Genomic DNA, 13,769 nt, shown 5'->3' on the forward strand with positions numbered 1-13,769 from the left:
GTTTAGAAGCAAATGTCTGACAAATTCAGATTAGAGGTCTTAACCATTCAGACTCAGTATAATGCTTAACCATTCAGAGGCAAATGTCTGAACCATTCAAACATCTGCTCGTGAAACAAACAGTCTGAACCATTAAGTGTTGAACCAGTAAAAGGTCTAAACCATTCAGAGCCTCATTAAGAGGTAAACAAACAACCCCTAAGATCAATGGATTAAAATCCTTTTTAGCCTTCTTATTTATATTATCCTTTGTATTCGATCTTAGAGACTGTGTATATATGTGAGAGAGAGAGAGAGAGAGAGAGAGAGAGAGAGAGAGAGAGAGAGAGAGTTGTTTCAACTCAAATCATTGATGTTCCCATTCACTAACAAATTAGGCATAGATACATTGGTTTAACTAACTGTCTGTTAGTTGCTTAATCATTCACAACAAACCCTTGAACATAAAACAATTACATAATAGACCCTTTGTTTATTAGACCGTAACAACAAATTCCAATTCTTTTTAAACATTACGTGCGCTTTCTCTTTGCGTGCCACTTTTCGATGCTTCTATACCAGGTCCACAGAAAACACAATGCAACAAAACGTATCACACCACTAAAAATAACCTCAACAAACGCCATGAGATATGATCTCTGTGGGGACATACCCGCAGTGCCTATCGACAACAAGACTCCTTCGAAGTTGCAGTGGATAAAAAAAGATCCAGACTTGATGCCATTCAATGTTTTCTTTGCCACTTCATCAGCTGTCATTGCACCAGAGGATGCCGTTATGATGCTCGTCAACTGTGGCCTTCTCGTCTTCTCTACAACAACCAAAACATTTAACATTTATCAAAATATCTTCGATTTCATGTCTGCCTGCCATATAAACAAATCTTAAAGATTGCAAAAATATGAGGGGGGGGGGGGTGTTGAACCTTCGGCAAGACCAGGTGTGTCGGTGTCTGGTGGAAAGATAAGTGAAACATGAATGTCATCAGCAATGACTTCTTGTTGCAGTGCTTCTGCCAAACCCCTTAGGCCAAACTTACTTGCTGAATAAGCAGCATAACCATAAATGCCTACCTGATATTAGATGATGTATTTAGATGACATGATCAATGACTGATGTAGTTTTTCTAAACAAACCGATCAAACACAAACAAAGCTTGTTTATGTTTATTTGTTTAACTTTAAACGAACATGAACATGTAAACGAGCGAATTTTCAAGTTCATGTTTGTTCTTTAAATGAATGAACATGTTAGTGTTAGTTTATGTTTGTTCATTTGAATTCTAAACGAACATAGCTAAACGATCACAAACAAACGTAAATGAACAAAGAAAATGACCATGTTCTAGTTCGTTTTTCCAATTCATTACCCGATACCCAAGGCCTATTCTAAAATTCGATTTGGTGATGGGTTGATACATGACGGACAAATTAGCATTGCTACTAAATGTTAAACAATTTTTTTTTAAATGTAGACAGGCATAAACGAACAAGATTAACGAGCGTTTGAACGAACACAAGCACGGACCGATCTTAGTTGGGGTCACGGCCACCCTTTCTTTCGCTTCGTAGTGTAAATGTTCCAGAAATTTTTATATGTATCGAGTCTGGGATACCTTATTTTAAAAAAAAAAAAAAAAAACTTTTAGCCCCCTATTTAAAAGTTCAAGATCCGTCACTGAATACAAGTAAACAAACATTAAAAAACTAAGACGAAAAACATAAACAGACATTCATGAATATAAATGAACAAACACAACTTCATGTTCGATACTTAGTATATATACAATACCAAGTTTGTGAATAGCAACTTTGACCACCTTTGACTTTCTTTTTTGACCTTTTTTATCTTTGACTTTCCTCTTTTTTAAAATCTTTGACTTTTTTTACTTTTCCCTTTTTTTTCTATCTGTCCAGTAAATTTGACTAATTTTGACTCTTCTTTTTAAGATCTACGTCGATAGAATTCCCGCTACAACGCGCGGGTAATTTTACTAGTTAACAAACAAACTTCCCGTCAAACAGTTGACACTAGGTTTACCTGACCCAACTGCGACGACATAAACGCGATCGAAACCGGCCTCCTATCCTTCCTCTTCTTCATCCCAACCAAGGCAGCCTTGACCAACCCAAAACTCCCAACCAAATTCACACCAATAATATCCTCAATCCCCTTCATCTCCATCTTCTCAACCTCGTACGGCAAAAACGTACCATGATTACATATCAAAACATCTATCTCACCAGCACTCTCAACCGCGGTCTTAACCGCGTGAAAGTCACGTACATCCGCGCTCACGATATCAACTTCTGTTCCAGTAGAAACCTGGATAGAGGCTTTGGCTTGTTCTAGCTTCTTCATGTCACGCGCTAGGATTGTCACGCGCGCACCCTCTGCAGCGGCTTCCCGAGCTAGAGCCAAGCCGATGCCGCTTGAGCCGCCGGTGATGAACACGTGGCGGGATTTTATTGGGATTCTGGTCGGGTGTGGCCGGAGTATGAGTTTCAGGGATACTAAGAGGAGGATGATGAGTGTGAGGATTAAGAGGTCGGCGCCGGACATTTTTTCCGGTGACCGGAGAAGAGAGGTGAGTTGTTAGGATGTTAATAATTGGAGAAGTAGTACAATACTTATTTAAATAAGGTAATGGATTTTACTTGTATCTAACTTTTTATTATTTTTTTCTTTTAAAATAATCTTCTGGTTTTTATAACTAGATTATTTGTTCGCGCGTTCTGACGGTATGTTACTGTGGGTATTTGATTGGTATTGGTTCGGGTTGTTACACTACCGGTATGATACATGTACTCAATATAGATATCAACGTGTGTTTTACATGGACCGAAATTTATAAAAAAAGAAGACCAATTGAACCAAACAATACCTTTTAAATAACATTCATGACGGCACCGATATTCATTTATTGTTGCATACATATAAATGATGAATAAAATATTACTAGAAAAATTAATACAAATAGATAACATCGATGCCGATATCCATATTCATTTATTGTTGTATAATGAATAAAACGTTATTAGAAAAACTAATACAAATATTTAAAAAAAATCAAACTATTATTCATTGTAACTCTAAATTAATATTATATATATATATGTATATATATATATATATAGGGTAGAGATAGTGTACATTAATCCAGAAGTGTGAGAAGTGTATTATAACACTATATAACACCATATAAACGCCGTATAACACTATGTAACACCATATAACACCATATAACACTATGTAACACTATATAACACTATACATTTTTCATAGACATGCTATCAGACAAAATATAGTGTTATATAGTGTTATATAGCGTTACATAGTGTTATATGGTGTTATATGGTGTTATACGGTGTTTATATGGTATTATATAATGTTATATATAGTGTTATAATACACTTCTCACACTTCTGGATTAATGTACAGGATCCTCTACCTATATATATATAGGGTCATGATTTAGAGAAAACACTCAAAAGTGTGAGAACGGAGAGAACGCCTATGGATCGTCAGATCAAAACAATCTATGGACTAGATGACGCGGTGGCATTTTCGTATATAAAATCACTTTTATTAATCTGGCGCGCTTCATTAAGGGTAAAAGGGTCTTTTGACTTAACATAAAACGCCAAACTCACGCTATTAAAATCCCGCCTCAACACACATAGCATACTTCATCATAATATAACGCCATAGATATAAAAAGCCAAACTTTGTTTTTAACCGATAAAGCTGAACAAACAGTACTAAAACGACGGAACTTTATTACTAGCATTTACTGCAATAAAATACGCGCCAAAAACTTCCTATATAAACAAACTCTCAGAATTACTAAAATCCAAACCAAAACCGCAAAAACCTATATTTTCCTCTACACCATTCATCTTATAAACGCCAAAAAAACCAAAATATCAAAGATTCAAATCCATGTTTCTTTGATACACACTATTTTCTCAATAAACTTTCGCTCTATGTAATAAGCAAGGTCCTCAATATAAACGCCAAAACATACAAAAAACACAAAATTTCAAAAAAGCCATTTCATTGAGATTCTGTTTTTGTTCTCTATAAAGTTTAGCTAAACGGGATGGATAACATTGTTACAAATCTTTCTTGACTGAGGATTAACAATGTTATCCATTTTGTTTAGCAAAACATTATTGAGTTTATCACGACCAAAAATAGAAGTTTATGGAAGTTTTATTTAGTGGCGTTATTGTTTTTTTTTGGCGTTTGATTTCGTGGCCCGATCTTATATTGTTTGTTATTTAATTTCGAAGAAGCATGTTATGAACAAAGAGATAGAAAAAAAAAAGATGCAAAAAAGGCCAAACTGAGAAATGTCTGTGTTCTATAGCATTGAAATAAAAAAACGCCAAACTACTCTACACTGGCTCTCAAAGACCACCTGTATGTGTTCTGTAAGAATGACAAATACAAAATGCCAAACTACTCTTCACTGGCTCTCGAAGACCTTGTCAATCTTCTTTTAATTACAGCCTGTTTGCATGTTGATGCGTAGTGTCCATAGGCTTTGCAGTTCTGATGTCGCAACCCTCGCTCCCTATCTGTCCCGGGAACGGGCAGCCGCGATATACAGTGCTGGTGGTATCGGGGTTTATTAATTTGGCAGCGGATTTTACATCAGGACCGTAGTTAGGAAATATTTTATCAGGGTAAAATACCACATTTTATATAAATAAGCACATTGGGATAAAACCCAAGTTTTCATTACAAACTGATTTATAGGAATAAATCCCATTTTATTGAAATAAAGGCCTTCTTTTATTTAGGTAACTTTTATAGCCACTTTTTTCAAGCCTTCAGTGCTGTCCAGCTGGCTTCTAATTGGCTTTCACATTGTGTTACCTGAAACGCGTTTTAAAAACATTTGTCAGTGGGAAATACTAGTGAGTGAATCCAAGTTTAATCAAGAAAAATTAATTTAATTTAAACAGTATTGAGAGCGATTACAATGTTTACATCTACCCAATTACTCATTCAGTACTGTCAATCCTGACTGGTTGGTCATATTACACATTGGCTAACTCTTTGTCCAATGGTAACGTGTTCCACATTTTGTATACAAAACCCTAACATACCGGCAGTAATTGTAGAATTACAAAGACTCAATCACTGCTAAATTGCATTGTAAAATATTTAAGGTTTTGTAAAAACTGTTTGCAAAAATGAGATTACTCACTTGGCTGTCTTAGATTATCCTTTAGGGTTTCCTGGTGAGAATCTATAAATTACACAAATGCACGCGTGTTAGTATAATAACCCATTTTAACATTAGCAATACCCTCCCCGAGACGGCATTCCAACGACTACGTCGGGCAGAACCACGACAGCCGTTACGGAACCCTAGATCAATCGGGCAAGGTATCTAATACGTATCCAGGGGTTATGATACTTACAACGGAGCAAAACTTCGTTACTTAGGGGGTATTAGACCCGAGTATAATGGCCACTATGTAAAATTGAGAGAAAGAAAGAAAGATTTGAGCGATCGGAACTGAAGGTCGATGCCCTCTACTTATAGGGCTTCACTTCGGGTTTTACGCGGGCCGCGTAAAGAAAGAAAGATTTGAGCGATCGGAACTGAAGGTCGATGCCCTCTACTTATAGGGCTTCACTTCAGGTTTTACGCGGCCCGCGTAAGGTAAGACAAGGGGCTACGCAGCCCGCGTCAAAGGGAGTCAACGGCATAGCTTGTCCGAGTCATTGCATAGGGTTGCTGTGTGTTGGGCCACGTGGCGGCCTAGGGTCGTGCCAGCCATCACCTTGTCGCGGCCCGCGTAAGGGTTGAGGTGTGGCTTACGCGGCTCGCCTCAAACCCAAAAACTTGATTTTTAATTATTTTTAATAATATTTAAGGTATTTGGGGCCCATTTTCGCGTATGGGGGGTATTTTAAGACATATTAGGATATTTTAAATATTTTTAGGGTGTCGAAAAATATTTCAGGAGTGTCGGTTTACTTTAGGGTTGTTATATCCTCCCCACCTTGTTTTAGAGCTCGTCCTCGAGGTCTACTGGAACAGGTGTGGGTATTTCCTTTGCATTTCTGATTCAAGCTCCCATGTATACTCTGGTCCTCTTTTGGAGTCCCATTTTACTTTAACCAGAACTAATCTCTTGTGCTTGAGGTTTTTGACTTTCTTGTCTTCAATCTGTAGAGGCCTTTCTACAAATTTGAGTTGTTCATTTACCTCTATATCCTTAAGAGGTACTATGAGTGATTCATCAGCTAAGCATTTTTTGAGATTAGATGCATGAAATACATCATGTATTCCTGCCATTTCCTCTGGCAGTTGTAGCTGATAAGCTACAGGTCCTATTCTTCTAATAATCTTAAAAGGTCCAACATACATGGGACTTAGCTTCCCTCGTTTGATGAATCTTACCACTCCTTTCCAAGGAGAGACTTTTAACAATACCTTGTCACCTACCTGGAATTCTAATGGCTTACGTCTGTTATCAGCGTAGCTCTTCTGTCGATCACGTGCTGCTTTCAGTCATTCCTTGACTTGAATGATCTTGTCGGTTGTTTCTTGCACTATCTTAGGTCCAGATAGTTGCTTTTCCCCAATTTCTGCCCAACAGACTGGGGTTCGACACTTTCGTCCATAAAGTGCTTCGAATGGTGCAGCATTGATACTTGTGTGATAACTGTTATTATAAGAGAATTCTATTAAAGGTAAGTGATCGTCCCAATTACCTCCGAAATTAATTACACAAGCTTTAAGCATATCTTCCATTGTCTGAATCGTCCTTTCGCTTTGTCCGTCCGTTTGAGGATGATAAGCTGTGCTTAGATTCAGCTTAGTTCCCATTGTTTTTTGGAAACTTGCCCAAAAATGAGAGGTAAAACGTCTATCCCTATCAGACACAATTGATAAAGGTATTCCATGTAATGAAACTATTTCATTTACATACAATTTGGCTAATTGTTCCATGCTGAAAGTTTCCTTCATTGGTAGAAAATGAGCTGACTTGGTTAGCCTATCTACAATCAGCCAGATTGTATCATTACCTTTTCTTGTTTTGGGTAATTTGGTAACAAAATCCATTGTTATCAATTCCCATTTCCACACTGCCATCTCCAATTGTTGCAGCAATCCTGAGGGTTTCTGGTGTTCAGCTTTAACTTGTGAACAGGTTAAACATTTAGAAACATAGGCTACTATATCATTTTTCATTCCTATCCACCAAAAATTCTTTCTTAAATCCTAATACATTTTATCATTTCCTGGATGCATCGTATATTTGGACTTATGGGCTTCTTCTAATATACGGTGACGTAGGTTTCCTAATTTAGGTATCCATATTCTTTTTTTATGGAATCTCTAAATTCCATCTGTTCCTTGTTCTAATTCCTTAATCATTCCTTTTAATTTTTCAGTATCATCCTTGATTACTGATTCTTGTGCTTTTCTAATTTGATCATTTAAGTCTACTTGTAGATTTAATTTCAGAGAACGTACCCTTCTTGGCTTTTCGTGATACTTTCGACTTAAAGCATCAGCTACTACATTTGCCTTTCCTGCATGATATTGGATATTACAATCATAATCACTAAGTATATCCATCCAGCGTCTTTGTCTCATATTCAATTCTTTTTGCCCAAAAACATACCTTAAGCTCTTATGATCTGTGAATATGGTAAACTTACTACCATAAAGGTAATGTCTCCAAATCTTAAGGGCAAAAATTATGGCTCCTAATTCTAGATCATGGGTTGAATAATTCTCTTCATGATTCTTAAGTTGTCTAGATGCGTAAGCTATAACCTTTTGACGTTGCATTAATACACATCCATAACCTAATTTAGAAGCGTCACAATAGACTACAAAGTCCTCAGTTCCTTCTGGTAACGCTAATATGGGTGCATGGGTTAATCTTTGCTTAAAAATTCTAAAAGCTTCTTCCTGTTTTGGTCCCCATTCAAACTTAATGAATTTACAGGTTAGCTTAGTTAAGGGAATGGCTATTCTAGAAAAATCTTGAATAAATCTTCTATAATATCCGGCCAATCCTAAGAAACTTCTAACCTCAGTTGGTGATTCAAGGGTTTTCCATTTGGTAATCGCCTCGATCTTTGTTGGATCCACGTGAATTCCTTCATGATTGACTAAGTGTCCAAGAAATTGTACCTGTTCTAACCAAAACTCGCACTTTGAAAACTTAGCGTAAAACTTTTCCTTTCTTAATAAACTTAAAAGTAAGTGCAAATGCTTTGCATGATCCTCTTTGCTTTTAGAGTAAATTAGAATATCATCAATAAAAACAATTATGAATTTATCCAAATATGGCTTACATATTCGGTTCATCATGTCCATAAATGCGGCTGGGGCATTGGTTAAACCAAATGGCATGACAGTAAATTCATAATGGCCATACCTTGTTCTGAATGCGGTTTTAGGAACATCCTCTTCCTCTACCTTCAATTGATGATATCCTGATCTTAAATCGATTTAGAGAAAAATCGAGCTCTTTGCTGTTGATCGAACAGATCATCGATTCTTGGTAATGGGTACCAGTTCTTAATCGTGACCTTGTTCAATTCACGGTAGTCAATGCACATACGCATTGATCCGTCCTTCTTTTGACGAACAAAATTGGTGCTCCCCATGGCGATGAGCTTGGCTGTATGAATCTTTTTTCCAATAATTCGTCTAACTGTTTCTTCAGTTCCTGCATCTCGGCGGGTGCCAAACGGTAAGGTGCTTTGGCAATCGGTGTTGTTCCTGGTAGTAGGTGGATTCTGAATTCAAATTGTCTGGCGGTAACCCTGGCAATTCTTCAGGAAAGATATCTGAAAACTGAGACACTACTGGAATGTCTTTTAGTTCTTTTCCTTTAGTGTTAGTGATTATAGAAATCAAATACACTATAGATCCTTTTCTTATACAACTTGCAGTTTTCATCATAGAGATGAATTTAGTAGATCTAGATGGTTTATCTCCTTTAATTGTGATCTTTTCACCCCTTGGTGAATTTAATTGAATTGACTTTTGATCACATAAAATATTAGCTTTATTGGTTGTTAACCAATCCATTCCTAATACAATGTCAAATCCTGCCAGATTCATTGGGTAAAGGTTTGCAATAAATTTTTGGTTTAAAATTCCTATTCTTGCTCCCTGCAAGATTTCAGAAATCCTAACGGTCTCCCCATTGGCTGTCTCTACTAGACATTCTTGTGGGAGTTTAGTTAATGATTGATTTAGAAGTTTGTAGAACGAAGTATTAATAAAACTTCGGTTTGCACCAGAGTCAAATAATACTTTAGCAAAAACATCATTAACTAAAAACGTACCAGCTATCACGTCTGGAATTATTTTAGCTTCATCTGTGGTCAGAACAAATGCTCTAGCATTTTTAGTGTTCTTGTTGTTTGTAGCTGGAGCCAATTTCGGACAGTTGGGCTTGATGTGTCCTTGTTCTCCGCAGTTGTAGCATATCCTGTTGTTGGCTTTCTTCCTGCAGTCTTCTTCCTTGTGTCCTGATATTTTGCAAAAATTGCAATATATGGAGCATCTTCCAGAATGCTTCCTTTTGCAATACTTGCAATAAGTTGCAGATGTAGATCCTATATTTTTCCCACGGTTGGAATTTCCAGAACGGAATTCTTGAGTAAGCCTTTGTGATAGGTTCTTCCTCTGGTCTTCTTCTCGTGTATGCACTAATTCATCAGTCAAGGTATTTGCTAGTTCTACAGCTTCTTCTATGGTTTGAGGTCTAGCTGCCTTGACTACATGTCTAATCTCTCCAATTAATCCCCAGATGTAACGGGAGATTAATACCGGTTCAGGTGATGCAAGGGTTGGTACTATTATAGCTTATTCAAAGAATGTGGTAGTATAACCCTTACTATCTACCCCGGTCATTCTAAGGTTCAGATCCTTTCTACCATATTTTTAAATTCCTCATATTCCATGTTATAAACCCTATCACTTCCTTTTGACTGGAGGATAGTGTTCCACCACTCTAAGGATGAGTTCTTAAACAGATTAGAAGCAAACATTATCTTGTCTTCTTCAGCACACTTGCCTCAGTCTTTTCTATCCAGCGTAGAGCTGCAATGGGTCCTTCATTGCCCGAGAATTCTATTGGTTTGCAGGACCAGAATTCCTTGTAAGAACAACCATAAGGCATGGTTCTTCTTCTTTTAGGAATGGGCACTTGAAATACGGGTCCATTGTTCACGCTGTGTCCTGGTTCAGTTGGTCGCTTACTGCTATGCTTACTTTTATTTTCCGCTTCTTTAACAGTTTGGATAATAAATAGCATTGCATCTATGATTCCTTGTGCCACTATGTGTTGGATGGCACTATTATCCACTTGGTTTCCATTGTTATTGTTGTTCGGATTCTCATTATTCAGATTATCGTTATTCGGGTGATTATCACTCTGGTTTTCCTGATTCACTTCGTTGTCCATCTGAATTTTAAACATTTACCACATATTAATATCACAAATAATATTTGAATATAGCCAATCACATGACACGCACTTTGGTCAAAAGCGTCGATCATTGCGACTTTACTCTATTCATATAATATGCATCTATTACACACCAGTACTGAAATTAAAATTACAATACCGACTGATATTTAAAGTTACATTACTAGTAATAGGAGGTTTTTTTTCACACACGCATATTTTATTATTTTATTATTATTATTATTATAACCTTCTCTACCATCGTTTCTACTGATATGGATTCATCCAAAAATCCATATTGCACTCGTCGTACTTTCAGACGAGTCGCTCTCCCACCTGTCTCATTCGTTCACTATTTTCTAAAATTTCCTCACCAAATGTCCTAAGTTCTTGTACGTTTTCTGCACTCATTGGGGGTGCAGGTTCTAGGACTGGGTTCGGAATCTGGGGTGCGGGTTCCTGGTATGGAGGTGTAGGCGCCTGAAATGGGTAAGGATTCTCTAAGATCTCCCTAATGTACACATCGTTATTGAAATAGGGATCTAGAGGATCTAAACCTGGGTAGGTTCCTAGGTTTTGCATAGGTATGTCTTCGTGTATCGGGTAACGTTGCACATTGTCCCTGGTGTCGTCCCACCATGGGTCGTAATTTGGGTCTAAGAGATTTGGTGCGGGCACCCTAGGTATTTCCTCCGGATTAAAATCATGCATTTCTACTTGATTTTCAGGGTTTTCTATCTCCACTGGTTGGTCAAGAATTGGTGGTTGTGGTTGGGGTGCTAACATTTGCTCCAGGTTAGGGTTAGCTGCAGTGGTTGCTAAAATGTGGATATTGGCTATTCCCCTATTAAGCATATCCTGGGCATAGGTATCAGTTTCTCTTTTAGCTGCGGCTAATGCTCTCTGGTCTTGTAACTTTTTCATACTCTTTTTACGCACATGTGCTCCCCTACTGAACCATCCCCTCTTTTTCTGAGGAAATGGCTCTTCAGATTGAGCCTTAAATACGAATATTCCTTCTCCCGTATCAGCAGAGTACCCCGAGAGGGTAGGCTGAAAAGAGGCACCTTCGCTTCTAGGCGAACCAGACAATTAACGGTACGCGTCAGATGGTCCTTGGTCGCTCAAACTGTAAACTAACAAATAGTCAAATAACACATAACAATAAAATACAATTACGCACGTATTCCCGTAATTTATTTCCTAACAGATTGAATTTTGATGTCAGCAAAACACTTCTGTGGCTGAATCAGTGGCTTAGCTCTGATACCACCTTCTATCGCAACCCCGCCCCCTATCTGTCCCGGGAACGGGCAGCCGCGAAATACAGTGCTGGTGGTATCGGGGTTTATTAATTTGGCAGCGGATTTTACATCAGGACCGTAGTTAGGAAATATTTTATCAGAGTAAAATACCACATTTTATATAAATAAGCACATTGGGATAAAACCCAAGTTTTCATTACAAATTGATTTATAGGAATAAATCCCAATTTATTGAAATAAACGCCTTCTTTTATTTAGGTAACTTTTATAGCCACTTTTTCAAGCCTTCAGTGCTGTCCAGCTGCCTTCTAATTGGCTTTCACATTGTGTTACCTGAAACGCGTTTTAAAAACATTTTTCAGTGGGAAATACTGGTGAGTGAATCCCAGATTAATCAAGAAAAATTAATTTAATTTAAACAGTATTGAGAGCGATTACAATGTTTTCATCTACCAATTACTCATTCAGTACTGTCAATCCTGACTGGTGGGTCACATTACACATTGGCTAACTCTTTGTCCAATGGTAACGTGTTCCACATTTTGTATACAAAACCCCAACATACCGGCAGTAATTGTAGAATTACAAAGACTCAATCACTACTGTTGATACATATTATGTGGACGCGACTTGGTTCGGTTCAACTCGGTTCGGTTCGACCCGGTTAGGTTCGGCTCAGGCCCGACGTCACGACATTCCTCTGTCGTGCGTCCCAGAGTTCAACACGTGAAGCACGGAGCGCCGCGAGCCGGTTCCCGCTGCCACATCATCATGACATCATCATGATGATGTCATGATGATGTCATATACTTTGACCAAATACCTTTTGCAATGGATGGAATGGACTTTACGTAGAGGATGGTTGTGATTGGGCCTCCTTGTGTAGGCTAATGCATCATTGGGCCAATCCATTAACCAATCGCACACATGTAGGTCTAATATAAAGGTAATTTCGGTGAACAAAGGGGGCGGTGTACACAAACAGAAAGGATAGCATACACTGATAAGAGAAGGAGTGTACAAGCAAGAACACGGAACCGAGTGAACTAGTGAGAGTTTGCAAAGATTATTTGTAAACATTGATTTGTAACCGTTTCAAGTATTAATGCATTAGTGTTAATCGTTGAGTCTCGGTCTCCTTCTCGTGTTCTTGTCGTGTTCAAACTCGGTTTGCATCTCCGGTTGGATTCCGCACAACCGGGGGTGTTTGTATAACAAGGTTTAGGTTCGTCATCCTCCGAAGAGGGACCTACAAGTGGTATCAGAGCCTGGCTCTTTTCCTTGTTTAAAACCGGGATTTTGTTCAAGTTTTGGGTTAGTTTCCGTCAGATCTGGAAAGCTAACAGTCGCTGTGTTCTTGAAGTTCTTGATATCTTCATACTTCGAAAGATATCTTCATACTTCGAATGATCAGTTATTTTTCGAAAGATCAGGCTGAAATTCGAAGGGTCACCTTTATTATTCGAAAGATCATCAAAATTTTCGAAAGGTCATCTCTTGCTTCGAAGGGTCATCAAACAAAATTTTCGAAAGGTCATCAGTTTAATCGAAGGGTCAATTTTTGTTTTTCGAAGGATCAAGCTAAACTTCGAAGGATCAAGATATTTGTTGTTAGTGGTGCACCTCCCAAGGTTCACTGACCATTCCACTGCCCAAGAAAACAAATAAACTTTGTTGACTTTTGTTTGTGATCACGTACAAGGCACCGCCCAAGGATCCACTGTTCAAGGCTCCGTCCTAATAGCCCACAAGAAAATACATATTAATTTGGTTGTTTATCACCGGCCCGATACCACCGCCTCAATTATCAAAAGAAAATAAAAAAAAAAGGATATTTTGTTGTTTATTGTTCGCCGCCCCCAAGTGACCACTAATTCTTGATTGGTTGTTGTTGGATTCAAGTCAAGGCACCCTCTCTATGTGTGCGCCGCCCAATGCACCCAATATCGAAGGATTAGATAAACTAAGACATTTGCTGGTTATTGTTGTTGATCACCCACTTACATTATAGTGACCGCCCAAAGTGACCAATAACGTT

The 13,769-nt window shown here is 38.0% G+C and overlaps 1 protein-coding gene across 1 annotated transcript; it reads right to left on the reverse strand.

Annotated features, from left to right (window-relative positions):
- Window positions 1–334: 334 nt before the first annotated feature.
- Window positions 335–2,630, reverse strand: LOC110884414 (3-dehydrosphinganine reductase TSC10A). Its single transcript, XM_022132127.2, has 3 exons — window positions 2,041–2,630; window positions 926–1,073; window positions 335–811 (listed from the first exon to the last, which is right to left on the reverse strand). The coding sequence occupies exons 1-3, from the start codon at window positions 2,560–2,562 to the stop codon at window positions 513–515; spliced, it is 969 nt and encodes a 322-aa protein (XP_021987819.1). The 5' UTR covers window positions 2,563–2,630; the 3' UTR covers window positions 335–512.
- Between the last annotated feature and the right edge of the window lie 11,139 nt (window positions 2,631–13,769).

Source organism: Helianthus annuus, chromosome 10 (genome assembly GCF_002127325.2).
Source record: "Helianthus annuus cultivar XRQ/B chromosome 10, HanXRQr2.0-SUNRISE, whole genome shotgun sequence".
Classification (NCBI taxonomy): Eukaryota; Viridiplantae; Streptophyta; class Magnoliopsida; order Asterales; family Asteraceae; genus Helianthus; species Helianthus annuus.